At 47.7% G+C, this 27,118-nt stretch overlaps 2 protein-coding genes across 3 annotated transcripts in view; one reads left to right on the top strand and one right to left on the bottom strand.

Annotated features, from left to right (window-relative positions):
- Window positions 1-6,718, top strand: part of VANGL1 (VANGL planar cell polarity protein 1) — a 45,510-nt gene extending 38,792 nt beyond the window's left edge. Inside the window, exon 8 of one of the 2 annotated variants that reach the window (XM_015642812.3) lies at window positions 936-6,718. In XM_015642812.3, coding sequence (XP_015498298.1) covers window positions 936-1,196 — 261 coding nt within the window. In that variant the 3' untranslated portion in view covers window positions 1,197-6,718. The remainder of the gene's footprint in view (window positions 1-935) is intronic. The other variant, XM_033517390.1, reaches the window with a different exon arrangement.
- An 8,098-nt stretch (window positions 6,719-14,816) lies between these two features.
- CASQ2 (calsequestrin 2) overlaps window positions 14,817-27,118 on the bottom strand; it is a 33,829-nt gene continuing 21,527 nt past the window's right edge. The window contains exons 7-11 of the mRNA XM_015645342.3: window positions 24,475-24,520; window positions 21,698-21,752; window positions 20,909-21,009; window positions 20,446-20,520; window positions 14,817-16,706 (exon numbers count right to left, since the gene is read on the bottom strand). Coding sequence (XP_015500828.1) covers window positions 16,497-16,706; window positions 20,446-20,520; window positions 20,909-21,009; window positions 21,698-21,752; window positions 24,475-24,520 — 487 coding nt within the window. The 3' untranslated portion in view covers window positions 14,817-16,496. The remainder of the gene's footprint in view (window positions 16,707-20,445; window positions 20,521-20,908; window positions 21,010-21,697; window positions 21,753-24,474; window positions 24,521-27,118) is intronic.

The raw sequence follows: 27,118 nt of genomic DNA, 5'->3' as shown, positions 1-27,118 counted from the left end.
GGGTGGCTTTGAGTCACAGGAGTTTTCCCAGCTGGCTTATGGTAGCAGGATGATTCAGGTGGCAATCTGCAAAGAACCTTTTTGGTTTTCTGCCCCCTCTGCCTTGCTGCATTTTGGACTGCTAATTATTGCCTAAATCTCTGCCTCTCTGACAGTGTTTCTAATTCATGAGCTGCTTGATCAAACACAGTTTGCTGCTCCATGCCCTAACTGTGACTGTTGGCTTGCAGACACAGCAAGGGACTGAATGATAAGGGAAACAGGTCACACAGTTCCCCTCCCACTTTCTACCTTCCCTTCTAAGAACACCCCACAGTCCTAGGGAAGGGTTATTCTTGGACATTCACCCAGGACTTACTGCAGTAAGAAATGCTCTCAAGAGATGGGTCTTAGCACCCTCTCACTGTCAGCCACCTGGGACCTTGCCAGGGTATGTAAGGGGATTTCTGCTGCTATTAAGATTGCAGAGGGACTTTAAAATACAAGCAAGGTCAAAAAGTTTTTTGCATTGTGTTTTAGTTTTGCACCCTCAGGCTGAAAACATGGAGACATCTGTTTACCATCTTAGCTTGGCCTGAAGGAGAGAACCAGCTCTTCTGTCTGGGAGTGTAGTTTTGGGATCGGTTATGGGGCTGGTAGGGGAGAAATGACCTCTGCTCTACTGAACTGCTGCCAGATGGCTGTGCTGATGGCAGAAGTCAGGGCTATAACTTTGCAAACTTGCTGGGATGGACTGAAAGAGGATCTCCTGAGGTTTATGTCTGCTCCTGGGTCTGAAAAGCTGAGAGGGACTGGGGAGAAGATGTCTTCTGAAGTGTGAAAGCTGAAACAATTTGCAGCATGGCAAGCCCGTGCTCGCGGAGCTGTATTTGGGGATGGGAAGAGATCAGGGCGAGTTGTGGGGCTGGTGCTAACGTGTGTCCCGCTCTTGGCAGGCATTCCTGGAGCGTTACCTCAACCCAGGCCCAACCCTCCAGTATGACAGGGATCGCTGGTTCTCCAAGCAGTGGACGCTGGTCAGCGAAGAAGCGGTCACAAGCGGGTTACAAGACGGCATCGTGTTTGTCCTCAAGTGCTTGGACTTCAGCCTTGTTGTTAATGTGAAAAAAATCCCCTTCATCAAACTCTCAGAAGAGTTCATAGACCCTAAATCTCATAAATTTGTCCTCCGCTTACAGTCTGAGACTTCAGTCTAAGGGATTTTGAGGGTGGGTTGTTGGGAGATTTTTTTTTTTTCTCAATATTGTGCTTTTGGGTTTGATTTCCCCAATGCTGACTGAAACTGGCAGATGATGGACCAGTAATATTTGACCATCTGCACTTTATTTGGAAAGGGGAGGGGGGAGTTGGGATTTCTTATCTAGAAAGAAGTATCTTAAGAGGCAACAGGGCGACTTGGCTCAGTTAGCTCAGCCTTGGAGACAGAACAGATTTTTTTCTTTGCCCCTCTTTTCAGGCATCCTGTAAATCCCACGCTCTCTCTCTGTGCACGGCTGCAGTGTCAGAGTTGTTGTTGGAGCTCTGCCTTACACCGTGCATGCCTGTGCCCTTGTGTCTCTGCTTTTGCCGCCTGTGGCTGCTCCTGAGGGTTCATTGCTCACCTGTCCCTCAGAGAAATCTCCTGGCACACAGGGTGCCACAGTCCCTGCTCACTTAGGGAGGAGGAGATATCAAAGGGTGGGGGTGTGAGGGGACTCCTTTATTCTTCTTCTCCTCCTCTCCATGTGCCTCTTCTGTCAGTGCTGGACCTGTATGGGCATAATGGGATGGTTTAATCCTCTGTGAAATTGTTTGTCTTGAACTGTATCAGCCCATTTATAGCTCTTCAATTTCTTTTTTTTTCCCCCTTAATCAAGTGCTTATTAGTGAAGTTGTTCTTCATGTCAGAGCTCCCTGATATCTCTCCCTTGCTTCCCTTTGTCCTGGCTTCCCTCTGTCCTGCTTGTCAGCATCTTTCTCAGGCACGCCCAAGGCTTCCTGTTTCTGTCTCCTCTGTCTGGCTTTCTGAATGTGTTTCTCCAAACACTGCTGCTTCCTTTTGCACCTGCAAGGGCTGTGTATTTGCACTGGGACAGGGTCAGTAAGTAGCTGGCTCCTCCTCAGATAAATCACAGACCCTCCCTACGTCTGACAGCCTCTTAGAGGGGGCACAGGCAGGAATGTGCTCCTCCCTCTCTATCCAGCTTCAAGTGTGTCTGGAGAAAAGACGGGCAAAAACACTTCCCTCCTTCAGGAGAGGAGCCAGGGAAAGGCTGACCTCTGCCCCATTCACTTGATTTGGAGAACTGTTGTGCTCTGGAAACACTGCAGTGACTCCTTCCCCACTGTACGCCTTCAGCTGTAGCTAAGAAATACCAAACAATGCCTGAATGTTGAAAATCTGCCTGCCTTTCTTGGCCTTGCTGTACTGTGGGAGTTTCTGCTCAGCGTTGGGATCTGCTTCTGAGAGGTGCAGTTTTGTTTGTGAGGCTGCCTTTGCCCACCAGTGCAGCTTTCAGGTGTGAATTTAGTCACCTGAGTTTGGAAGGTTCTCTTTTAACAGTGAGACTAAATCAGGCTCTGAAGTCTGATTGCCAGCACAGATCATGGAGTGACTGGAGCCAGCTTCAAGCCTGGCAGCAACCTGAAGGTCCCTTGAGATTCATGTGAATGTAAATGATCAATTCATTCTGCTCAGTCTTTTGCCATGCAAATGTTCCTTATCGGGCAGGATCTGGCCTGCCCTCCATATGGATGTCTTAACTGAAGAAGGCCCTAGTTCCAGCAGTGTGTAAGTCAGTGCCTTTCATTGCCAGCCTGCACAGCCTTCTGAGGAGGGCTGTCACAGCCCTTCCTGTCCCTTCTGGCCTTTTCCAGCCCTTCCCATGGCAGGTGTGGGCTGGCTGATGCCCACCACAAGCTGGTGGGAGGGAGCAGCCACCTTAAACAGGGATGCTGGGGACAGGTTAGGAGGGTCCATGCTCTTCCAGCCTCAGCAGCGGTGGAGATGCGTGTCTGACAGCACCTGTGGATAGTCCTTTTGGGATCAAGGGAGCACTCTGGTGAGTGAGGGTCCTGGTGAGTGATGATTCCCCATCCAAGTGACACCTGCAGTTTCCTGTGCTTTTCTTACAGGTGTGTGGTAGTCTCCTGGATCCTTTTTAGTCCATGTAATGTGCCGGACATGGTTGTAAAGAAACTGGATGGCATGGCACATGATGGGATTATGCCCTTTGCCCTTAAAGGATGGGAAGCAGGTAGTGTTTTTCATTCTTAAGCTCAGTGTTTGGGTTTTTTGGCAGATCAGGCCTTCTGGTAGTCTGTAAGGGGACTCCTTTATTGACTGTTGCCTTCGCAGTGTTTTACTTTGAAAAAATAGGTTGGTTTATTCCTTTAAAAGAAAAAAAAAGTAAAGAAAGGAGAACATGTAAGTATCTTACACTTGGCTCTCCTGAAGATGCCTGCACCTGGCTTTTATGATGTGCATAACCAGCAGTGTGGGAGAGACTGGGAGTAGCTTGGGAGAGTGTGGAGCACTTAATACCTGTGTGGAGGCTACTGCCTGTGGCTGACTTGGATCATTTCTGTGAAGCCAGAACAAGAACCACCTTGCCAGGGGCTTGGGTGTGCCATGTGTGTGAGAGCACCTTGTCACAGGCACATCTGCAAAACTTTTTTACTTTCCCAGGATTTCCTTCCCCTTTCCTTTTCCCTGTCCCATGAGGAGGGGTTGTCTGACAGTATCTGCTCAGGAAACTCATGTCTTAATTTTGTTAAATCTTTTTAACACATGGAGAACCAGACGGAAGGAGCGTGTGCTCAGTCTGGGTCTGCTTCTTCATCTTTGTGCTGTGGTTCAACACTGCCTTTTCTGCCTGCTGCCACAAAGGACACTGTCAGCAGGGGCCAACTCCTACATTAAATGTTCTTCCCTATATCAGCAGCATGAATGCTTTGCCTGATGAAATCTGAAGGAAAGGACTCTCCCAAATGGTCTCTTTAGAGATGCAGCCTGCTTAGGGGTGAGGACAGACTGAAAGGGGGAACCATGCTTCCTGAATATTCCCTGTTCTGGTATTTTTAGTGACATTTTTCAGGATCTCTCTCTTGCTTCCCTTCTCCACGCAATATCAGGGGACCACTATCATACCTACCTCACCGGAGTGCTGTGAGGCTAAACTCAACTTGCTTTCAAGTGCTTTGAGATCCACAGTTGGACCTGTGGCATCTGTAGGAATTCAAACTCTATAAAAAATACTGAGTGGTGAGTGCGGACTGGTTTGTTTCACTCCGTTTATAGCCAGCTAATGAGTAAGAATGGAGTCATAGGGAATGAAGCTCTGATCCAATTCCTGCAGCCCTTACTTTTACCGAGCTTGCCAAGAGCTGAGCATAAATACAACTTGTAGGGTTTGCCAGCCAAGTGCAGGCTGTTCCTCTGAATGCCTCTCCTATCCTGCACTGTCTCCTTGCACGTATTTTCCTTCCTCTCTCCCAGTCTGGATGTTTGTACCTGGTTGGGAATTGTGGGGGGTTTATTAGAATTCAAGTAGTTTTTTAAGACAACCCTGTTGGTGATGGAGTGGTCAGTGTCCCCCTTGGAGATGATCCTTGCACTGGACGTCCTTCACTGGAAGCTGAACCATTTGATAGGGTGCTGTGCCCAGCCAGGAGTGGCAGTGCCCCACTCCTCTCTTCCATGTTGGCATGTTTCCTGTAGCTCAAGAATGATGCTCAGATACTTTAAAGGCTTTGGGTGTTTTGCTCTCAGATTTATTACAGCCTGAATCCAAAGCCATGCTGAGATCTTGCAAAACCAGATGCAGCTGAGACTTTCAAGTGTTCTAGAGCAGATGGAAATGGCTGTGGGTTTCCATGAAGGCTGGCTTTCTCTTTCCTGGCTATAAATTGAAAGATGTGAATTTCTTACAGCTTGCAGGCATGTAGGGGCAGATACTACTCTTAACGCTTTGCCAGTCCTGTAAATGGGCATGGGCAGGTGGTAGTGTCACATCTGTTGGCCTCTCACTGCCATGTGGCTTCAGCCATGCGTGCAGACTCTGTGAGGCTGCCCTGGGTCTCAGTGTCTTTTCCCACTCCTGGAAGCTGAGCAGGCAGCACTCATGGAAGCGTAAGCATTGTAGCACTCCCCTCCATAGCATATCTGCAGGGCTGGGAGGTGATGAGGCTGCGCTTGGAAGCTTGGAGGCAGTGCTCAGCAAGGCTCAAGTTTGGAGATCTGAACAAATGCCAGCCCTTATGAAGCCTCCAAACCTTTTCCTTTGGGATGAGGTTCTCTGTGCAGCACCATGGGAGTCTGCTGATGCTGAATACAGCCAAAAGTTGTAGGGAAGAAATATCTGGAGCTGGTACTGCCCCACATAAAAATAGCTTTGAAAGATCTCATTTGAGATGTGCTCACTTCCAACACTTGCTGCTGAAGAAACTGAAAAGATCCATAACTTGCTAAACATGGAAACCTATTGAAGCCAATTTCATCTTGCTCACCAAGACTTGTAATTGTGCCCTTTTCAAGGGATAAACAAAAGTCTTGCAGTCTTCTGCAACAGTGCTGTAGTCTGGTCATGAGGTGGCTCCTCACTTGGGCCCAGTGCTGCCCAGCCGTGTGAGAGCTGCTCATGAGGTTTGTGTGCAGGTGTTTTCTCATTCAGCTTGTGTGTGTCTGTGTGCTTTCCCCCCTCTAGTGTGCACATTATACATGTTTAAAGCCTCAAGCCAGACTTGGTGGCTCAGTGTTTCAGCTGTCCTTAAGAAGGAAGTGCTCTTGGAATTGAGCTGGTTTTAGAAAACAAACAAACAAAAAAAAAAAGAAAAAGGAAACCCTCCAAATTTCTGTTCTGAAAGTGATGGCTTTGGGCCATGACCTCTCCTCGAGGAGTGTGCATCCTCCTGCGTTCAGGCTGCTGCCTCCCATCGATGACCAAAAGTCGCCCTTCCCGGCAGCTGTGAGTGGTGCGGATCGCTTTGGGCCAGTCCCGAGCAGGGTTCCCGCCGAGCCAGCGGCACAGCTGGCATTACCTGCCCGTCTGCATCCCCCTAGCAGACTGCATCTCTTATCCCTGGTGCACACGGAGCCCTGTGGGCAGCAGGCAGCCGGCCCTGCCCTGGGTGTGCTCTGCCCAGGGAGGGAGGGGACCCTGCCTTCCCTCTGGCTGCTTCCCGGGCACTTCTCACCAGCTCTGACGATGCTTGGGGGCATCTCCTGTGTGCACAGTGGGGAGGTGCTGTGGCCACTACCTAAACAGGCATAACTGTGAAGGAATCTTACACTCTTCTGTGCCTGTTTCTTTGAATCAGCATTATTGTGTCTTGGGGAAGGGGGTGGGAGCAAAATGCCCTTCCCCCACCCTCCTTTATCACTGTGTAATACTTTTTCTACACACACTGTGTATAGTAAGAAGGGTTTTGCCAAGGTTTTCTAATTAATAGACACTAACCAGCATTTCTTTCTTTTTTCTCTTCTTTGCACATGTGACTTTAACTGCAGTGGTACATGGTCTTTCTGTTTTTTTCTAATTGTGAACTTAAGTAAGCAAATTCCTGGTGTCTGTGACATTAATGCACTGTGGGTTTAGCCTTGTAAATTGTTCTGTTCCAAGCTGGGTTCTCTTAAGTTATAGCTGGATGGGGTTTTGTTGTTTTTTAAACTGAAACATAAAACCGTTTTACACTTTGCATATTTTGTACAGTAAAATTCTGGAAATAAACTGAAACCAGATTTGATTGTCCCACTTCTTTCTCTTACCCTTTCAGACAAAAAAGCTCTTCTGGCCTTCATGCATTCCTTAGCTGTGGGCAGGAGGGGCCCAGCAAATCTGTGGTTTAGCTTTTTTGAGGTTGTCTTTTTGTCACCCTCATTCTTGGCCTTTCTGGTCTGCCCTGCCACAGTAAAATGTAAACTCATTTATCACTCCTGAAGGAAGACTGGTAAGTAACTGCTTTGAACACCTGAAATCTCAAATGATGGGGAGCAAATGCAGCTGGGGAAGTTGAGGGGGGGGGTGGGTTTGACTGGAGTGGGAACAGGTTTTTCTGCCTCCTGTGTTCTCATGGTTTGCACACAAATTAAGAAGTGCAGGATTCACTGCCGAGTGCCTTATTTGGCTCTGGTGGGGAGGAGGAGTGGCAAGAGGCAGAAAAGCCAGTGCTCCTTGTTTGTGTGGATGCAAGCCTGTGCTCTGCTAAAAAAAGGTGCAGGGATCTCACCTCAACAGCATCTCTGGGTGTGGCTTTCCCCACCATCAGTTTCCATCTCCAGCACACCAAGAGCTCAGAAAGATCAAGCAGCTGTGCCCAAGGAAATGTGGGAGCAGCTTTTTTGCTAGGTGTTCTTTGGTGCCCACTCTTCAGGCAAGCCCAGCCCAGATCTCCTTGGTGGCTTCAGCTGCTGGAAAAATCCACAGGATGCTGCTTTTCAGTGAAAAAGAGTGCAGCAGTTGTGAAGATAAGCAGCACAGACAGAAATGCCTGTAGACAGAAACAACCACATGGGTAAATCTCTGTTTGTGGGGAGACAGATGTATTTGGGCCAGAAAGAGCTGAACTAAGGCCCAGGAGGAAGCAGGAAGGGTGGGATGGGGGTGTGCTCTGTCCTGCCTCCTGCCCTCCCTTGATCTCTGCTTTTCATCTGTCCCACTCATCCTGCTGGGGCTTTGGCAGTGCCCAGCCCTGCACTGTTTGCAGGTCAGCTCCCAGAGATGGCCAGGGAAAGGGAAGCACTGCTGCTGCCCTGCAGAGCCTGGAGTGGGGGTACAGCCATTGCTGGTCCCCTCCTGCCCATCAGAGGAAAACCTGGCTTGTTGGACTGGAGCTGTGGAGGGAAAGGCTCTGTGGGAGTCGGCCACAGGTGTGTCATGGGAAGGTGTAAGCAGCAGGAATTTGGCATAAACAAGATACTGGGCTTGTCAGCCTCGTTCCAGGCTCTTAGCCTTGAGAGCTGTGTCTTTACATGTGAGTAACGCTCTGTTTCATTTCTGGGATTGTGCTGATATCAAATCAACACCTGACTGCTGCCAATTGTGGCGCTTTCTGTCCTGCTGTGGAAGCTGATGGAAGGAACAGGCTTTGCTAGAGGGACTAGTTCCCTTGGCCGTCACCCAGAGCTCACATATCTGAATCATAAAGGGCTGCGGTATGTAGCTCAGCAGAAACTAGAGCTGAGGGAGCTGGTCTGGTTTGGTCAAGTCTTTGCACTGAAGTTGCACAGACTTTTGAGGTTTGATGGAGCCTCAGGTGCAACGCTGGGTTACGTGTTAAAGGCCCAAACCTGACAGAAAGGGGGTGGAGGTTTTTACTGGAAAAAAACAACCACTTGGAGAGACCTGGTATCCTGAACCAGGGGTAAGCACTTTTTGCCTGAAGGACATACTGGACTTGAGGAAGAGATGCCTCTCCTGCAGTGCCCTTCTTGGCTATATGAACATGAGACACTCTACCCTGAGACAGCACAGCACCAACCACTGCTGTGGGTATTTTGTGGCTGAGCTGTGGCTTAATTCATATGAAGATTGATTGGCTCTGGTAGGTGATGGGACCAGGCCTCACAGAACAGAAAACATCGTCTGTGGGGAATGAAGCAGGAATCTATGGGGCAAAGGGGCTACATGCAGTCAGGGTGTAACAAATGGGGTAGGAAAGGGATTTATTACCTTCAGCAACTGGCTCCAGACCCTTGCTTGAGGCCATAGCAGGAGCTCACCATGTGATATTGTTAGCTAAATTAATAGTTCAGTGAGACATCTGGCTGTGGAGGTCAGTGGGTCTTTCAAACCCCAAAACATCTCCTGGAGCAATGAACTCTGCTCTGCTGTGTCAGCCTGCCCCAGCTCTCAGCTCCTGGGAAGTGCAGGAGGGGTTGAACTCAAAGGCTTCCAAAGGGTCCTGGAGCTCGAGACAGGTGGGGTAGGTGCAAGGGAAGGGGATCTCTCAGCAGAACACGGTGTCTCACAGCAGCTTCCAGGAAGGGAAAGTGTATTGGGAGTTGGCCAAGCAGAGTGCTTTGATTTGTCTTCCAGCAGCACTCCTGAGTTTATGTTGGATTGGGAAGGGGATGGGTTTAGGTTACAGTCCTTTCCGGTACTGACAGATAATCCACTGGGGCAAGGACATCCATTCCCTTTTCATGTGTGCATCCATGGACTCCTGGGTCAGGAGGTGCTGAGAGAAAAGACAGCACTGAGCACATGTCTGCAAAAGTAGGGATGGTGTAGTGGGGAGATGGCATAGATCTTTAGCTGTGCACAAGGTTTCCTGAGCTGCTTTGAAAAGCTGTAACAAGTTTTACAGCCCTGCTGTGAGCTTGTGTGCTAGTCTGACATGGTGCTAGGAAAGTGGCGAGTATCTCAAATGGGAAGGAACCTGTTTTCTTGTTTGCCCCCATCTCCCTGTCCATCTCCATAATGAACTTTTAAAAGGTTGTGGGTTATTTGGGATTTTTTTCCCCCTGAACTACAGCTCACATCGTAGTCTGCATTCAGGTTGGGGTGCTCTGCAAAACTGCCAGCCTACTCCAAAGCTCTGAGCTGATCTTCTCTTCCTCCAGAATCTGGGGACCTGAAGACATCTGTACATGACTTGAGGCTTGCTCTGGTTCCAGCTCAGTAAATGTGACCAGCCTGGGCACCCCAGGAGCCCTCCTGCAGTGGCACCACTCCTTGTTGGCCTCCTGAAGCCTGTGGTGCTGCCCTCAGGAGAAGGAGAGCAGGTGTTTGCTGCAGAGACTACAGCCAGGACAGAGGGAACAATCAGTCTTTGGTCTATGTGTGGGCAGTACTATATACAACTTAGGAAGGAGGAAGATGAATTTTACCTTGTGGATGTGCATTTGACGAAGCTCAATGCATCCATCTTGCTTATGCATAAAAATATGGAGCAAGAAGCAAAGCCTCAAGAGAGACAGTAACACAAGGCAATGTGAAGTCAGGGGAAGAGACCTTAGAGATTAGGGTGTGGGTTTTCCCTCCAGCATCCTTAGGAACATGAAGGGACAGAGGTTTAAAAAAACTGAGACACCACCAATTGCTCTAGGCATGAAGCTACACTGTAAATTGAAACATTTTAAGTCTCTTCCAAAGGCAGCAGTCAGGCCTACAAATGCTTAGTCTTGGTTGTCTTTTTTTTCCTTTTTATTCTTTTTCTTATTATTAAAAAAGGTAGCACAAATGAAAAGTGGACGTCTGGGAGGAAAGGAGATGTGTTTGACAAAACACATTTGATTCAGCCTTTTTAAAAGTTTAAGAGACATTCAGATTGGTGTGGCTCTTTGGACTTCTCTTCAGCACAAGTCAGATGCTGTGGGCATGCTTTAGAAGAGGGAACAAGAAGGAACTGATTATATCTGGGGCACAGATGTGAAACAGATCTGCAAACCTTTTAGCTTCTATTTTGTGAAAGCTCATTCTTGAGTACTCATAATACCAGATCCTACAGCTGATTATAATTTTGCTTTGTAAGTGGTTGTGAGAAACTGGTTTAGTAATTCAGTAACTAGACTGTGGGAAGCTGTGCAAATTCCTTCAGCAACTTCATTTTGTGGGGTCTAAAATGTTCCTCAAACATTTAGCTACTTTTGTTGTTCAATAACTTCTCTCTTTGTCACTAGCAGGAGCAGGACTTTGAATGTTGAATTGAATTTTAAAGCAAAACTCAAAATCTGACACCAGACAAATGTCAGGGCTGCTGTTTGGTCAAACATCACTTTATTTTTCAACTGTGTTACTGAGGGAGGGACCTGATTGAAGCTGGGCTTTCTCCAAATCCAAAAGCACGTGAGGTTGCCCATGGCTATGTAAGTGATTTACCACCCATGACCAAGGGAGGGCTCAGTCAGGACAGCGCTGGGAGTCTCTGGCAGGGAGGTGGGGAGGTGGTTCTCTGCCTGCCGTTGATTGTGGGATACCCCCTCCAGCAAACTCAGCTCGTTTAACGCTCAAGGTTTATTCCTTGTATGTGAAGCCATGACACTTCTGCTCAGATGATGTGGTGGTGTGATTGCTGGTGGCACTGGGTGTTACTGGTCTCTTCCCACAGAGACAGCAGTCAGGGCTTGGTTGCAGGATGGTGGTTCCTCCTCTAGATTTTGGGGCAGTGGGAAAAGAGTTCCACCAAAAAATTCTTCTGTCCAGGCTGGTGAAATGACTTTTCCCTGAGCATGTCTCACCTGTACCCCTCAAAATAAAAGCCAGTAACAGCCTTGTCTGGACATCTTCCTCCTCAGAAAGGAATGTCCCTCCTCCTGTTCACAGGCGTGGGGATCCAGCACAGGCAGTTTGTGGCAGTGGTGTGAAGGAGGCTGCTGTCTCCCTGGGCTGGGGAAGGGGCAGTAGGGGCAGGAAAGGGCTCAGTCCTTCAGTGACCCTCAGTACCATATGTTGTGGGGGTGGTTGAGAAGAAGAGGAAGATGGGCTACATAGAAATGGAGAGAGAAAATAAATTATTGGAGCCAGTGAGGATCAGAAGAGTAATAAGTCAAGAGGCATGAAAATAAGGTGAAAAAGCTGTTTGCTTGTTTTCCATAGCATTAGGGACAATGCCCTTAGAGTGCTTTGCTGATCCCCTTTATCACAAGGGGTTTGGCAAGAGGAAGCGCAAGGGGGGAGCGAGGCACCGGAAGGATCTTTGCTTCCATCCCAAAGGCAGTTTGTAATCTGATTCCTGAAATGGGTCTTCAAGCTGCAAGGAAGCTCTGTAGCTTTTTTTTTTTTTTCCTTTAAATAGCTTAGCACCTTTTAAACCTGGCAGTGTTCTGGGAGCTGGGCCAAGGCCCTGCCTCATGGTCCCCATTGTCATTAGATGTTGTCTTCTGCCAAAGAGGTGTGAGAGTCATCCCACGGCTGTCCCCAGGGGTACTGACCATCCAAGGCCTGCTTTGCTAGAGGTCAGTGGTATAAGGGAGTGGGGAGAAGACAGGGGATGCTGCAGTGCAGTGGGTCTCAGGTAGGACACATTCCTGCTGGCACAGCCTCATTACTGAGGCCAGTTATCCTTCCTGCTGTGCTTTGCTGTTTCCAATTTCTAGCAGCTGGTCTTGCACTGCAAGGCATGGATGTGCCTGGAGTGTGAAAGCAGCCAGGAGGCAGTAAGCTCTTTGCCTCAGAGGGCTGGGGTGCTTCTTGCCTGTTTGCCCATCCTCCTCTTCAGCCCCCCAAGTCCAGGCATTGGTGTGCAACTGGCTGTGTGTGGGACTTCCTCAAAGCCAAAGCTTTGCTGTATTGGAGAGGAATCCAGATGCAGTCTTGTCCTCTTTTCACAAGACTGTAAGTCAGTGGCAGCTGGGAAGTGATATGTTCCTGTCTAATTAATTATTTTCCTGGGAATAAAAGATGATGTTTTCTGTTTGGTCTCTGTAATGAATCCGTCATTTCTTTAGGTATGATATGCAGACAAACATGGAGAAGCAGCCGGTGTCCTCAGCTCTGTGCTCACATTGGTGTCTGGCTGAGCAGCTTCATTCTGGGCTGAGAAGCAGCTGAGATCTCTGGTTTTACTATGGGACTGTTCCTTTCCCATGGGAGACAGGAGACTCATCACTCCTCAGAAACATCACAAAAACTGCTGACCCTGAAAACACGGAGTAATCTGCCAATTCCAGAGTGTCTCCCTTGTCCTTTTCTCCTGCAGCTGTTTCCCAAAGAGTTGACATAAACTCAGAGCACTTTTGAGTTCACAGAGCTTCTACAGCAGCGACTGCTGCAAAGGCAGAAACTTTCTCCTCCATTCTGCAGTATGAGAGCTGCAGTTGCTCCTAATGGATTTCCTTCTTCCTTGGTTGTTGCCCATGAGCAGCGCAGGATGGGCTGTGGTGCAGCACCCCAAACAAACCCCTTAGCTGTGCCTTCCAGCCCTGTGTCTGGGGCCTGGGAGGAGGCGCTGCATAACTTGGTGTTCTTGCCACATATTGCATGTGGGGTCCTCTCTGTCACTGGGGACAGATAAGACCAGGTTTTTGAGTACTTTGGGTATTAACTTGACAGTAGTGGGTTAATGGTCAGACTCAATGATCTTAGGGGGTCTTTTCCAACCAAAATGATTGGATGATTCTGTGAAGAAACTGATCAGCTTGAAGCAATCATGTTTGGATGAGGGCAAAATACAATCCCTGTCTTTAACTGTATAAAGACCTCCCCAATATATCTAGTTAACATGCTGGAGAAAAAGAACTATTTGTTAAGAGAGAGTTGAGCACTCAGTGCTGCCCACATACACAAATTTATATTTTTTTCAATAAAGGGTTATTTTGTAGGCTCCTCATCCGAATGTGCTGTTTCTTCTCAGTCAATAGTAGGCAGGGTTAGGCTGACTGCTCTTCAGGGCCACCAGTGCCTTTCAAATGCCAGGTGTTCCTACTTGTGACAGAGGAGCCAAGGAGCACCTCAGAGGGGAGGACAGGGGTCCTGTGTGTTATCCTTATACCATTGTCTTAACTGTTCCTGCAAGCAAAACACTCAAATTCAAGCTGCCATCTCCTTCACAAGGGGCACTGCATCATTCAGCAGTTTGGTTATTAAAATCTTGGGGTAGACAAGGTGTTACAGATAAATGGGAGAGGCTTTGCTGCCCACCCATCCTCATTGCTGCCATCCTTCCTCTGTGGCAAAGCTTTCCTAACTTTTTATGCGATTGTCCTAAAAGATGACGATAAACAGTTCCTGTTTGTGGGCAAAAACAATGATGAGAACTGTTATGGTGGACTGAGGGAAGAGAGAAAGGGCAGCCCCATCCCTGGCACCATGAAGGAGTGGCAGCTGTAGGATTAGCTCTCTCTTGCATAACTCACAGGAAACTTTCCATAAACCACTGGCACCACTCTGCAGTATGAGTTCAGTCTCTACACTTGTACATTTGTTTCTTTCTTTTCCCCCTAGAGGTCTGTTGTTTTGAAGTGTTTAAGTGCCTGTGAAACACCTGTGTGCTTGAACATGGTGCTGTCAGCAGGGTCTGCCTGCTCTGCTGGGGTAATCTGTGCCTCTCAGAGCATCTAGAGAAGGGCACTTCAGAACAGAGGAGCATCCACAGTGGGAGAGGATCACACAGAAAGCACTCAGGCAATTGGCACATCTGGAGATTGTGCCAGTTTGGAAAGGCACAAGAGGAATTTTTCATTATTCTTCATGTTTGGAGTGACTGATGAGGAGGCACATGGCCGGTGCAGGCTGCACCTTATGCAGGGTGAAAGTGTGCATGTTTTGCTCCTGGGAATAGCCCAAAGGTAAAGATAAGCTAGTTCTTTCCTCAGGTCAGTAGTTGTCCCTTAATCAGATGCCATGAGACTACCAGGGGAGTACTTCTGCCTCTTCTTGTTCCTTACCACTGTAGGTGAATGAGACTTTGAGTCCTCCTCGCTCCCTCTCTGAGCTGAGGTCCTCCAGCAAACCTCTTGCGGAAAAAGCAGAAGGAGAGTGCTGGGCACCCTGTTGACCAGCAAAGAGTAGGGTGTGAGTGGAAGAGAGGAGGAGACCTCCATGCTGAGAACACTCTGAATTTAAAAACTTTCCAAAGTTGTTCATCATTCCAGAGCAACCAGTTGATTGTTCTCCCTGAACAGACTTGGCTCATCTTCCAGGCAATCATAAGGAAGCACGGCAGAACAAATGGTTGACCTGGGGACTTTGCTGCCTTGTCTATTCTTCTAACAGGCTGTATCTGAAAAGCACATGTTGAGAGTTTGATGCTCAACAAGGAGCTAACTTGGCCTATAGTCATCTACCATGTTGCACAGTGTTCATTCAAGTGCATAGAGACAGAGAGAAATCCAGCTATGTGTTGTTCATGCTGGCATTTTCCACCAAGGGGATATGGTACACATGGGAACATATCAATACTTCAGCTATTTTATACCAGTAGTTTCAAATTTCTATTTCAGCTAATGTAGAGAGAGTCAAAGAAACTGATAAACAGACAGGAAAAAAATACCTATAAAATCTTGCTTTGCAATTAATCTGATAAAGGAAATATATAGAGTGTAAACCTTGTTTCTCATCAGGCTAATTCACATTTGCATAACTCAGATTCCTCTGTCCCTCGCACTGTTACTTCCCCTCACATCACCTACCTCTGTCCCAAGCCTGTATAAGGAACAATGTTTTTCGTTTATAGCAAGAGAGGAGATGTGTACACTACCTATGCTAGCATCTCAGAACAACTGGAGAACGTCTTTATAAATCTATTTATAAAGATAAAACCATCTCCAAACTCTCCATTCATTGCACTATTGCCAAAGATAAGCTAAGACAACTGAAATCCGCCAGCATGGGAAAGCATGGAGGCCTAATGCTGCCACAGTGACCTGGACATGGGTGGTGCTACACTTGCCAGGACCATGGTAAAGACTCTTGCCTTTGTGAGTGACCCTCTTGACTGCAAACTGGTCAAACCCTGAGCTCCTTCTCAGCCTGCAGTCAAAAGAGGCTTCTCACATGGGATATCTGAGTCTCCAAGCAGGGAGAAACTAAATACTCAAAAGGCAAACAGCTTGGATCCCTCTGCTGCTCACACCCCAGTGCACCTCATCCACCATCTAATATGGATGTGTTCCCTCCCAACATCTTGATCATGGGAAAAGATGCTACACGGGTTTTGAGTGAAGAGTCAGCAAAAGCTGGAAGTTCATGGGGAATAGGAATGCTTCATATACCCTTATGGATATTTCCATTGGCTTGGCTCAGTGCCATGATCTTCGGACTCGGTGGTTTGGACTCACACTGGGCTCAGAGCTGGGCCAGCCTGTCCAGCAGTTCAGGAACTCATGAGCTTTGTGTCTTGTATCAGGCCCCCTGCACTGACTCCAGCTGTGGCCTGAGCTTTGGAGAAGAAAGAAGTTCAGACAGGGGACCCGGTGTTTGGTTTTGTATTGCACTGCCGGACAAGAATATCCTGTCGTTATGTGGAATCACTGAAAACTTTAATAGCATCCCTAAAACCTCCCTCCCCTCCCAAAGCATTTTTCTGGCTCTTAGCATGTTAGGGAGTAGCCACAGACTCCCGCAGCAGAACTTGCAGGATTGAGTGGTCTTGGCAGAGTAGCTGCAAAGGGCATTGTGTTTAATAAAAGGGCTAAACTTTACAGTTAGGGTTTTCCCTATGTCTTGAACTGAGATTTGGTCTTTGGATGTTAAGTGCTGGGCTGATGAACATGGAAAATACAAACTGGCTCCCTGCGTCCCTCTGGCAGCAAGCAGGCAGGCAGGCACTTTTCTCCTGCCCTGGGACACTCGGGGCAGATTCCCTGCAGATTCCTGCTGTCCTTACTAAGGAGGCATGATTTGCAGCGGTGCTGGGTGCCTGCAGGTGCTGCCCTCCGCAGGGGCAGTCCCGGTGGCTCAGCACCGCTGGGAATCAGGCGAGGGGGTCCCGGCACGGGCAAGGGCAGGGGGAGCGGGGCAGGGGGGAAAGAGGAGCGGCGGTGCTTGCTGATGCTCAAACATAGGTCTTCCAATGGAGGGACCTGCCGCAGGGCAAGGGCTCTCGGGCCCCACAAGTCAAACTGCACAGAGTCACAGTTAGTCATCGTCATCGTCATCATCGTCATCATCGTCGTCGTCGTCATCGTCGTCGTCATCGTCATCATCATCGTCATCATCGTCATCTTCATCGTCGTCATCGTCTTCGGTATTTATCTTCCCAGAAAGCACATCCTCTATCCAGTCCTCCAGCTCCTCTGCTGTGGGCAGGTCATCATCATCTCTGATGTCCATCCAGACGCTGTCAGCCTGCGGGGACAGGTGATGAGGGGTTAGCTGCCCTCAGGGACACAGGGAGGAGGCGGGGTATACGGCACGGCTGGCCATCAGCTCCCTCTTTCTACAGCCTTGGGCGTCTCTCTGCCAATGCACTGGGACCAGCACTTCCCCCAGGAGCGCTGCTGTGGCTGACCAGGGCAGTGGGACTGGTCAGCAGGTTTACAGGATAGTGTGGTGCCGTGTGCCCTGATGAGATGTGTGCCTGCTGCCTACACCTGTGAGCAGGAGCACTGCCCACCTGATGCATTCCTCACTCTATCTGGACTGCTCTGTAGACTCCAAGTCTGCATAAAGAGATGTCAGAGACCTCTGCCAGCACCTGCTGCATCACCCTGGCTTGCAGACATCACACTGTTTCCCTCCTTCCATCCAGAGCCCTTCTGGGACCTCTTCCTTGGAGCCTTCACAAACCCCTGACAGCATTCTTCCTCCCCAGCCTCTTTTACAATCATCTTTTCCTCAGGACATTGCTCTGAACTCTCCATGTGTGATAATAATTCCTGCTCTTGGAAGACCCTTCCCTTAGATCACCTCATGCATGCTCCCATGCATGGCTGAGATGCACAACATGCATCTCAACTGAAGAGTGGTGAGAAACACCAATGCCCTGGGCTGCAGGTGCCCATGCTCTTTCCCTCTGGCTGCACTACTTCCATTAACCAAAGGGGATGGGAGAATTCAGTAAGAAGACAAATTTGTGACTATTACTCAGGGACAGCAGGCTTATTTGGTCTCTGAGGTCTAGAAATGCAAGTTTTCCTCTGCTTTGCTATAGGTTCCTTGGGTAAATGCCTGGATAAGACCCTTCCCATTCACTGTCTCCCCTCCATAAAACAGGATCAGACTCCTCTTTTGCAGAGGCACTGTGAGGTTATCTCATTCAGCATTTGAGGTTGCAAAATCATCTTCGCATACCAGAAGATTACCAGCTTTTGCAAGTGCATACAACTTCTTTCCCTGTCTGTGGTACCTAATTCTCTTTGATTTATGGCTTGCTAAAAAGCCAGGCCAATTTCTGCTCAAGGAAAGCTGTGTCTCCCATACAATATTTTCCTCCTAAATCACCAAAACTGTAATAAAAAAGAATCCTGGAGTGGCATTCAGCTCTTGCTTCACTCAAATGTTCATGTCCCTAACCTCAGGACTGTTCGTGCAGCAAAAAGTGACACTTCTAAATAATGGGAAGAGGAGTGGCTCCATTTCACATCAAGAAGGTGCTGTGCAAATAAAGCAGTGATATTTTGCAGGGCATTGTGGCCTTAGTCCTGAGCCACCACAGTCACCACAATGTGATGAGCCAGCTGGGGCTGCTGGGAGCTCTGGTGTTTGCATTGGCAGGTTTTTACAGAGGTGATGGGGTCACGAGGGTTATGTCCACTGAAGCCAACGGCAGTGTTTATTTTCACTCTGTTGTGTAAGTCCCACTTTGTACCTGTGTAACTTGGCTCAATGCAGTGATGTAACACTGAAATAACAAAATGAGCTCAATGTTTGTTTAAGATATCACCCGCCAACCTAGAACTTTCTTAAATCTCTCTCGAGAAATAAAAGAAGGACTTAAGAGGAATGAAATAAAACCTGCAAATACTGTAATCAAAAACCTGAAACATTTACTGTATCAAAGCCAGACAATGTATGAGTTTTTACAGGTCTCTGAGTGGCTGCTGAATAATAAGGCATATGTTCTTATCTAATTCTGCTTTCTATATGATTCTCATGCTGCTGACAATCCTACTCCCATGAATTTCCACTGATTATACTGTTTAATGTAGCTTTGACATGACTTAAACTAGACCAGTCACAGTAAATATAAGGGAATGAAGGGAGATACTGTATTGAGGGCTTGTATTAAGGGCATAAGACTGGAAGACTTGGGTTCTCTTTCCAGCTTGTCTATTAATTTCTCCCATGAACTGAGGTGACAGGTGCTATTTTGGCCCTTTTTTCTTTTGTCTGTCCCTTTAGAATTCTAACGCTAAGAAGCGTTAATTCACTGGGTCTTCACGCTCTAGGTGTCTGCTCCATGGTCTGGTGGAGTACTGCTCTATTACAGGCAAAAAGCTCACATGCAACCAGGGCTGAAACTACTCTGTGACTCCCAAGTCAGCCTCTCAACCCCCTCAGTGGGATGAGCAAGATCCAGGGGCTCTGCTTTCTTCACAATTCCATTGCTTTGCCTTCCCCACCATGTCTCCCATGTTGTAGCCTTGCAGCATCTGTTACAGCAGGAGGCACAACCATCCAGTTGCACAACCCTTGCTGTCCCTTTTTACTGAGGTGATACAGGAGAGAGGATATGGAGGCTGGAAGCAAGGTCAGTGTTGAGCCAAATCAGAACCCAGCCCCATGCACTTGTTTCAATTTTAAGTTTCTTGCTGTTCTCTTCTGAAGAAACATGAAGTTCACTTATTACTCAAATTTCAAACATGAAGTCAAGCACCAATTTACAAACACTTCTGCAGTGGAGAGTTTTCTGCTTCCAGAGACACTTACATATCCACACAAGTTCATCTTAAAGAGATTAAAACAAACACCCAGCACTTAAACATTAAAAATAAACTAAGGTAATAGGTGAGCCAGGCAGGAGTACGCTGCATTACAGGCTCTCTGATCATCTGGACTGTTATTGTCAGAAAGAGGAAAGAATGGTTTTTCTCTGTGTCAGGGCTGTGAAGCATGTTACATTGCACTCAGCAGCTCTTCTGAGATCTCTCCTGGGGAGGGTCAGACTGGTCCCTCTCCCACCTGCCTTAAAAGCCCACAGTGTGCAGGCAACATGAGATCAGCCCCAAGGCTTTCTGGCCTGAAGGCAACCACAGTGAAAACAGTAGCTGCTGAAAGTTGTCCCAGTAGCGCAGCTGTGGCTGCTCTGGGTACTGCTGCTCCCTCAGCTGTGCCAAAGCAGCACCTGCCTCTGCAGGTCTCCCTCTGCAGCTGCTGCCTGCGGGATGGTGTGGAAACCTTCACTGCCACCAGATGTGGGGCAGGCAGATCTCCTTTTCCCACCCAAATGCCTCCAGCATTACCTACACAACAGTGGCTGAAGGGGAGGAAGGCCTGGATGAACCCCAGTGTACCCTCCTTGCCACAGCAGGATCCCTTGATTACCAGTTTATGCTGTACTTCTGTTAAAGCTGTGTATTTATTTAGCTTTTTTCAAGCTGTTCAGTTTCTCCTTGTCATCTGTTTGGGATAATTTTTACCTCCTACACTCAAGCTGTGCCCTTTTGCTTCTGTAGAAAAAACCCCCTCTTTTTTCTCCTCTTCCCCTCCCCTAAGCATGGCTTTCTTTACCCCCTACACACACTTTTTCTCCACAAAGTCACACAAGCTGTTGGAGCAGAAAATGGACAGAGGTACGTGCTGTGAGTCGGGGTGGAAATGCAAGACCTTGGAACCAAAACTGGGCAAAGCCCTGAATTCCAGGCCACAGAGGCTGATGTTGTCCTCAGCAAATGTGGTTTGTGTGTGATTTGGCAGCAAACACACTCAGACTAAAGCCCTCAAGCCCAACCTTGAAGGTGTTCGAAACCCTGAGGCAGGTGTTACAAAGCGCTGGTGAGTTCTTCATGTTTTTTCCCCAGGGGAAAAGCCTGTTCTACCTGTACTTAACAGTGGAAATCCCACTGATTCCAGTGTACCTCAGGACCCAACCTTTCCAGCACCCTAATTTTGGGATCACTGGATTTTCTGGGCACATGCTACTCACGTCCGTGACATTCACCACCCCGATCTGTGGTCTGAACAGGTCAATCTTGAAGGTCTTCTCCCAGTAAGTGATGAGCTGCAGGAGTGAGACACAAGACTCAGACAGGGGTGTTTTCAAGGCCCCATTGCATTAGCTCAGTCAGCTGGGCTGTGGAGCTAGGATTGTGCATCCATGTGTGCACAGGAGAGAGGAGAGGCCGAATGCAAGCTTGGGCTGCCAGACTTGGCAAATCAGAGTGTCGATTCCGGAGGTGTTCCCAAGACAACGCCTTCTTGGGAGACAGACCCAAACAAGCAGCTTTCAAGGGGATGGCCTGAGGTCCAGTTTCCCATCCTTCCCCATCTGAGATTCCCTGGGGTAATTCCTGCACCCTTGTGTGCACATGCACACCCCCACACACCCCCTCATGCCCATCCCAACCATGAATTAAATCCAAGACAGGCAAAGAGCCTCTGCCACTCACCAGAGGAAAGTCATCAGGGTCAATCCAGACAATGCTCAGGTCAGGATTATCGGTGTTGTCCCTGGCAACCTGCTTCAGGATTTCCAGGAACTCAAAACCATCTAAAATGATATATGAACTACTGCAACTCTCCTGCAAATGCACAGGCATTTTTTGCTTGTGGGGTTTCCAGCTTCCCTGGCTCCCCTATGCACGCAGGAGTTGTTTATAGTTCTCATTAAAATGCTGTCTCCCAGCGCTTTCTTTTGATAATAAGGCTTTTAATTTCAAGCATCCTCCTCGGGTATTGAAATTAGTTACACATGAATTAAGCCCCATAATCCTTCCGTGGAGTAGAACAATGTCACTATTTTCTTGTGGTGAGGGAGGAACTGAGCCCCCAAGAGGCCAAAGCTTTCCGATTTGCTGATGGCTCTGGGAAGCATGGATGCCACAGCTTTTCAGGAGCTGGTGGCTTCAGGTTTCCAGCATGCCTATCCCACACCCAGCCCTCAGCACTCTCCCAGAGCCACACAGCAAGATGGATGCAGAGTTAGGGAGCGAATCCTGTTACTGGGGTTGGCGGCATGACTTTTTTCCCAGGCAATCATCCATTTTTATCCAAAATTTGAGTCCTGGCTAGATACCTGCTAGCATTAACACCCAGAAGCATCCTGGCACCCACCCCAGTAGGCTGGGCTCCCCATCCTGGCCAGGGTGCTAGGCTCCCTGGGCTCCACAGTCAAAGCACATGAAAATACGCTTTGTTGAAGGATGGAGAGCCACCCAAGGAAGAAAACAGCCTCCTACCTGGGTCATCTTCTTCAGCAAAGGCTACGATGTGGATACCCTCCATGTCATCCTCCTGGAAACAGCACAACTATTACTGATGGGCCAAGGAGGGAGGATAGTGTCTGGGTGGTTGCTGGAGATAAGGAGCAGTGGGATGCTTTCAACAAGGTCAGTTACAAAGGGAGGCTTGACTGGAGCCCCACTGAGAAACCAAAAATGGGAGCTCAGGTGAGGCTGACTCATGAAGGTATTTAGTGCTAAAGGGGGTAGTTTGGGTTGTGCTGCTGAAACTCTTCAGATAGAAATGAGGTGGGCACCATGATGGCAATGGCAAGGGAGCTTCTGATGATGTGAGGCAAAAGCTTCTCTGCAGAAAAGGTCAAGGGCTCTCTAGCACAAGAATAGAGGTTCCCCCTTCATGCTTCACCCCCCCACCCTCATAAATTTTCAGCTCCCAAGGTACGGTTTACAAGGAAACAAATATCTGCCACCATGCTCAGCCCCAAAACATGCTCCTTTGGGGCTCACAATTGCATCACAATATGAGAGGCAAGGTGGCTCATTTGGGCCCCTTTATGGGGTCTCTGCTTTAGGTGAGGGTCTCTGTGAGCAGTGAGGAAATTGAGTGGGGGCTCATTTCAGGGCTCCAATGAGTGGAGGACAGAAATTACAGCCTGGTGGATTACTTTTCTCCATGAAACACGAGCAATGATATTGGCAAAGGCCAATGGATCTGCTGGCCGGTTCATCATCTGCCTGCTATGAATGTCATCTCTGAATTATCCCATGGATCGGTTTCGCCTTCCTCACCCGCTGTCGCTCCCAGTTTCCATTTCAATTGGTTTTAATGCAAGAAAAAATTCCCATCTAAATGCTAATTTCTTTTCCCTTCTGAGCCCAGAGGTGACAAAGCCACCATCAAATACTGAAAGGGAAAAAACCCCCTGAAAGATTAAGTGGAAAACATTATCTTTAAAAACAATAGCGGATGCTCAGCCTTTGTGAACATCTTCAGGGAATACATTTTCACCAGGACATTCTAGGCAGATTTACTTGGGATTCAGACCACTTACAGCTGGCAAAATTTATACTGTTGCTTTTTCTTCGTATTTTCCAGCAGCACTGTCAGACAGCAAAATTAAAAGTATATATCTATATGCTGTATATAATTACATGTATATACCTATATAAAGCATCTCTGTTCTGGCCTACAAGGCAGCACACAAAACTGGACTAACTCCAGTGAAAGCAGTGAGGATGCTGTGAACTTTCAGTGAAATCAGAATCCAGCCCCCTGTCCTCTGCAGTTATGAGCCCACTGCACATAGCAGAGGCAAGTTCTGTATTCCCAGGCTGCTGGTTGAGCAAGCATCCTACCACTGGGAATTCACACTTTTTGTGAGGCTGTTTTAGAATATGGTCAGTATGAAAGTGAAACCACTGCATGTGAAATTTGGGTCTCACTGAAGCCCCATTAAAAACCTTGGAGGGGCTTTGGTGGATCTTGGAAGCTGTGTTCTACACAGAATCTTTGTTTTTAAAAAATGAAAAGCTATTGTGCCTAAGGGACTCATAACTCCTGGTTCAGTTTTATTACCTCTTGCCTTGCTGTATTAAAGACTCCCAAGGTTTTTGCCACTTTGGAGTTCCACGGCGTTTCATGTTACACAGCCAAGACAGGGACATCTGAATGCTGTTATAAATGTGTCTTCCAAAATCCTTTTGGAAGAATGACTGCATCTTCTTTAGTATCTGTAAAGCACCTGTTCAGCTTTGTTTTTCAGCATTCATCTGGCACTTGAGAGCCCCTGACTAGCTTTTAACATAATATTCACTCACAGTGAAGGGATAATTTGTTATACACAATTTTTCTTTCATTTTTACCCTTCTCTTCTTTCCCAACCCTGCAGACCACGAGAGTCCTCTGTGTGTGACAGGGGCCAAAATGCAGGTTATTTCTTCACAGTTGCCGATTTGCATCTTGCTTGCACTGTGAGGAGTGTGGTCAATGCACGATCTGCTTTGAAATCTGTATAATTAACTGTACTGCCTGCCTTCACTTCCATTTTGTATTGTACAACTGCTCTGGTACTTTTACAAGGACATGTAGTGACAGGATTGGGGAGAATGGCTTTAAACTGAAAGAGGGTAGATTTAGGCTGTATGTTGGGAAGCAATTCTTTACTCTGAAGGTAGTGAGGCACTAGAACAGGTTGTCCAGAGCAGTTGTGGATGCCCCACTCCCTAGAAGTGTGCAGGGTCAGGCTGGATGGGGCTTTGAGCAACCTGGTCTAGTGGAAGGTGTCCCTGCCATGGCAGGGGCTTGGAACCAGATGATCTTTAAGGTTCCTTTGAACCCAAAGCAGTCTATGATTCTGTGAGTTTCCATGAGACATCTGCACTATCTAAATAGCTCACCCAGCAAGCGGGCCACAGAAATCACCCCACCAGCAGCACTGATGTCCCTTAGCTGAGATGGAGCATCCTTGGGCAGGATCACTGCACAAGGCTCCACACCTGCCTGGCACACTGCTTAGCTTTCCCTCTTCCTTCAGTGAAGCAAGCAGGAGCCAGCCCAGCTCTCCATCGCTGCTCTGCGAAGCATTTGAGCACCCTGTTTGAACTGAGGCACTAGGCATCACAGCCAAGTCTTTCCCTTTTTCCCAGAAGAGAGAGAGGAGCTTTGCAAGGAAGGAAAGGTAATGCTTTGCCCAGCCAGAGGCCAGAGCTCTTGAGCAGCAGTTTCTTGTTGGAAGCTGGCAGGGGACACAATGGTTCCCACCACATGTGCTTACCCACGTCTCAAACATGTCCTCTGGGCGCAGCTTCCTCAAGGTGGCCCTGAAGGGAAGACAGAAACGCTCTTTGAGGACATATCCAGCATTGCCACACATGTCAGCATCATGGGAAAGGTCACCATGGCACGTTTGGCTGGTGGCTGGAGTCAGCCACCACATTTTGAATGCAAGAATGCAGGTCAATTTATGCCTTTATTTGTGCTGATAAAACCCTGTCCATGGCCCCACTGGAGTCACTGCAGCCACTATTTCTGCTTGAGAAGATGAGATGCCTCTCTGTGCTGGGATGTGCTGATGAATTAGTCTCACACATGGCAGACTGTTCTGTCTGTGCTGAGAGCATGAGACAACACTCACTTTTGTTCTGGTGTCCCTGGGACATTCCTAATGGGCTCTGTCCCCCTTTCTCCTGGTTTCACCCCAGCATAATTTCAGAACAGAAATCCTTCCCACCTCTGCTGAAGCAAAGAAGACAGAATAAACTCTGGGAAGAAAATTTGGACCCTAACAACCACTGACAAGTAATTTTAAACCCTAAGACTGGTCAAAACAAATTTTTTGAGAAGTAGTTCATAAAGGAAAAAAGATTCATAGCAAATATTTTCAGGCATATCTGTAGCAGGAAGCCCATCAGAGAGCCTGGAAGGCTGGGAGTTGACTGGGGTGTTAGAGGGCCACCCAAGGAACACAAAGCCATAACAGACAAGCACAAATAATCCTTTGCACATCTGCTTGCTGTGATACCAGCTGTTTGGGGAGGATCCCCCAGCAGAGCAGGTCTTCCTGGCTGACCTGCCCCAGGAGCTGCTCCAAAGGGAAGTGTCAGTCTATGAGGTTTTAGAACAGATTGGTAGAAGTGGCAGTGTGTTGCCAGAACCAGGTGGAATAAATGAGATGTGTAACCTGTCACTTTAGTTTGCCTCACAAACAGAGCCATGGAAACAAGGGGACATTTTTTAGAGGTTGCTAAAGGACCTGAGGAGCCACAGAAGTGAGTTCCGGTTAGATCAGAGGAGGGGAATCTCCTGTGGATTAATAACATTGAAGGGTGGAAATGAATGGTCAGTTTTCCTGACAGAGGGAATTAAACAATTAAGATTCATATTCTTTGGCATGATCATATGCATAATATATCCTCACATAATCTGAAAAGATGGGAAATAGTAATATGGCAGTATTTGCTTATCATATCCAATATTTTTGGCAACCAACAAAGGCCTGACTATGAGTTGATACAGAGGATCTCCTGAGACTTGAGTGTCTGCTTGATAGACAGACATATAGCAAGTAACACGCTTGCAGAAAACCAGCCCTGACTGTACAGGTGCAGCAATTGGTTCTAAATTAGTTGTAATTAATTGTTGCCTCTCAGCAAAGGGGCCCAGGTGTCAGAAATGGAGAAAGAATCAGCTCCAAAGGAAAAAGGCCAAAAGAAGGTTTGCAAAGAGTTGGGTAGTGGCCAAGGAATAAAACATACCATTGTGGCAGTGGACAGCTACTCTGTGAGCCTCCACAGTGGGAGTGTATGTGTAGTTCTGGTCATCCCATCCCAGAAATTATATAGACAACTGAAAATGGCACTTGGAAACATGGGAACGGTGAGTGAAGGTATGGAATGACCCCTGTTTGATGGAGATTAAATAGATAAGAATTCTTTATCCTGTAAAAGAGGTGACTGAAGAGGGATTCAGCAGGTATTCTAAAAAATTTGGAATGGTAAAGAAAACGTGAATAGCTTAGAACATGGCCAAGGTTCTAATAAGTCAAGGTTTCAGATTTGACTCCTACACAGGCCATTCACTTAAAAGTTGGACTTGATGATTCTTGTGGGTCCCTTCCAAATCAGAATATTCTGTGATTCCCTCCCTACAGATTACCTTGAGTATTAATTGTTGTTCCCCTTAAGACAAGAGTTAGTAGGTGCCCAGAGAAATTATTAGGTAGCAGGTATAAGCTAAGCAAGTAACAATGGTCTTTTGATACAACGCATATTTCAGCTCCTGAACTCATTACAATTTGGTACATTCAGCATCAAAACAGAAATAAGGTAAAAACACTATAGAAATTGAAGAAATAGCCACTAAACACAAGACCAGGGATATAATTTTTGAACTAGCAAGTCTTTTCATTGTTGGTGGTCCAAAACTAGAGATTAAATCAGGTGAATGCACATTATGCATTTAGGCATACTTGTACTTGCCTTTTAAGACACTTTCCCTAGCTGTTCTCTGGGGGAAGTTCCTGGAGAAAGGAAACTTAGTGGGAAGGAACTGGCCACACCCACACGTACTGATCTCTGTCTTGACTCTGGATACTTTCCTGTGTTGGAGGAGTGAGGCAAGTGGGGTTTGGGTAAGTGAGAGCAGAATTTAGCCCCTATGCTGCTACACCACATTGCAGAGAAGTGGGGGTTCCAACCCCAGCATTTTGCATGTGAAAGAGGCATCAGCCCAGAGGACTGCACCATGTAATTTGTATTTGTGCGACTGAGAGTGAAATCTGGGCTGAGACCTTGGAGTGGCAGTGACCACCATGCCCAGATGGACACCCATCTGTGCAGCCATGGATGAGTCACCCCACGGTGCTGAGCACAGGCTTCCTGACCTTCTGTGGAGAGGAAGAACTTTCCCACCACAGCCTG

The sequence above is a fragment of the Parus major genome, chromosome 1 (assembly GCF_001522545.3).
Source record: "Parus major isolate Abel chromosome 1, Parus_major1.1, whole genome shotgun sequence".
Taxonomy (NCBI): domain Eukaryota; kingdom Metazoa; phylum Chordata; class Aves; order Passeriformes; family Paridae; genus Parus; species Parus major.
This window is presented reverse-complemented; position numbering and strand designations above follow the sequence as displayed.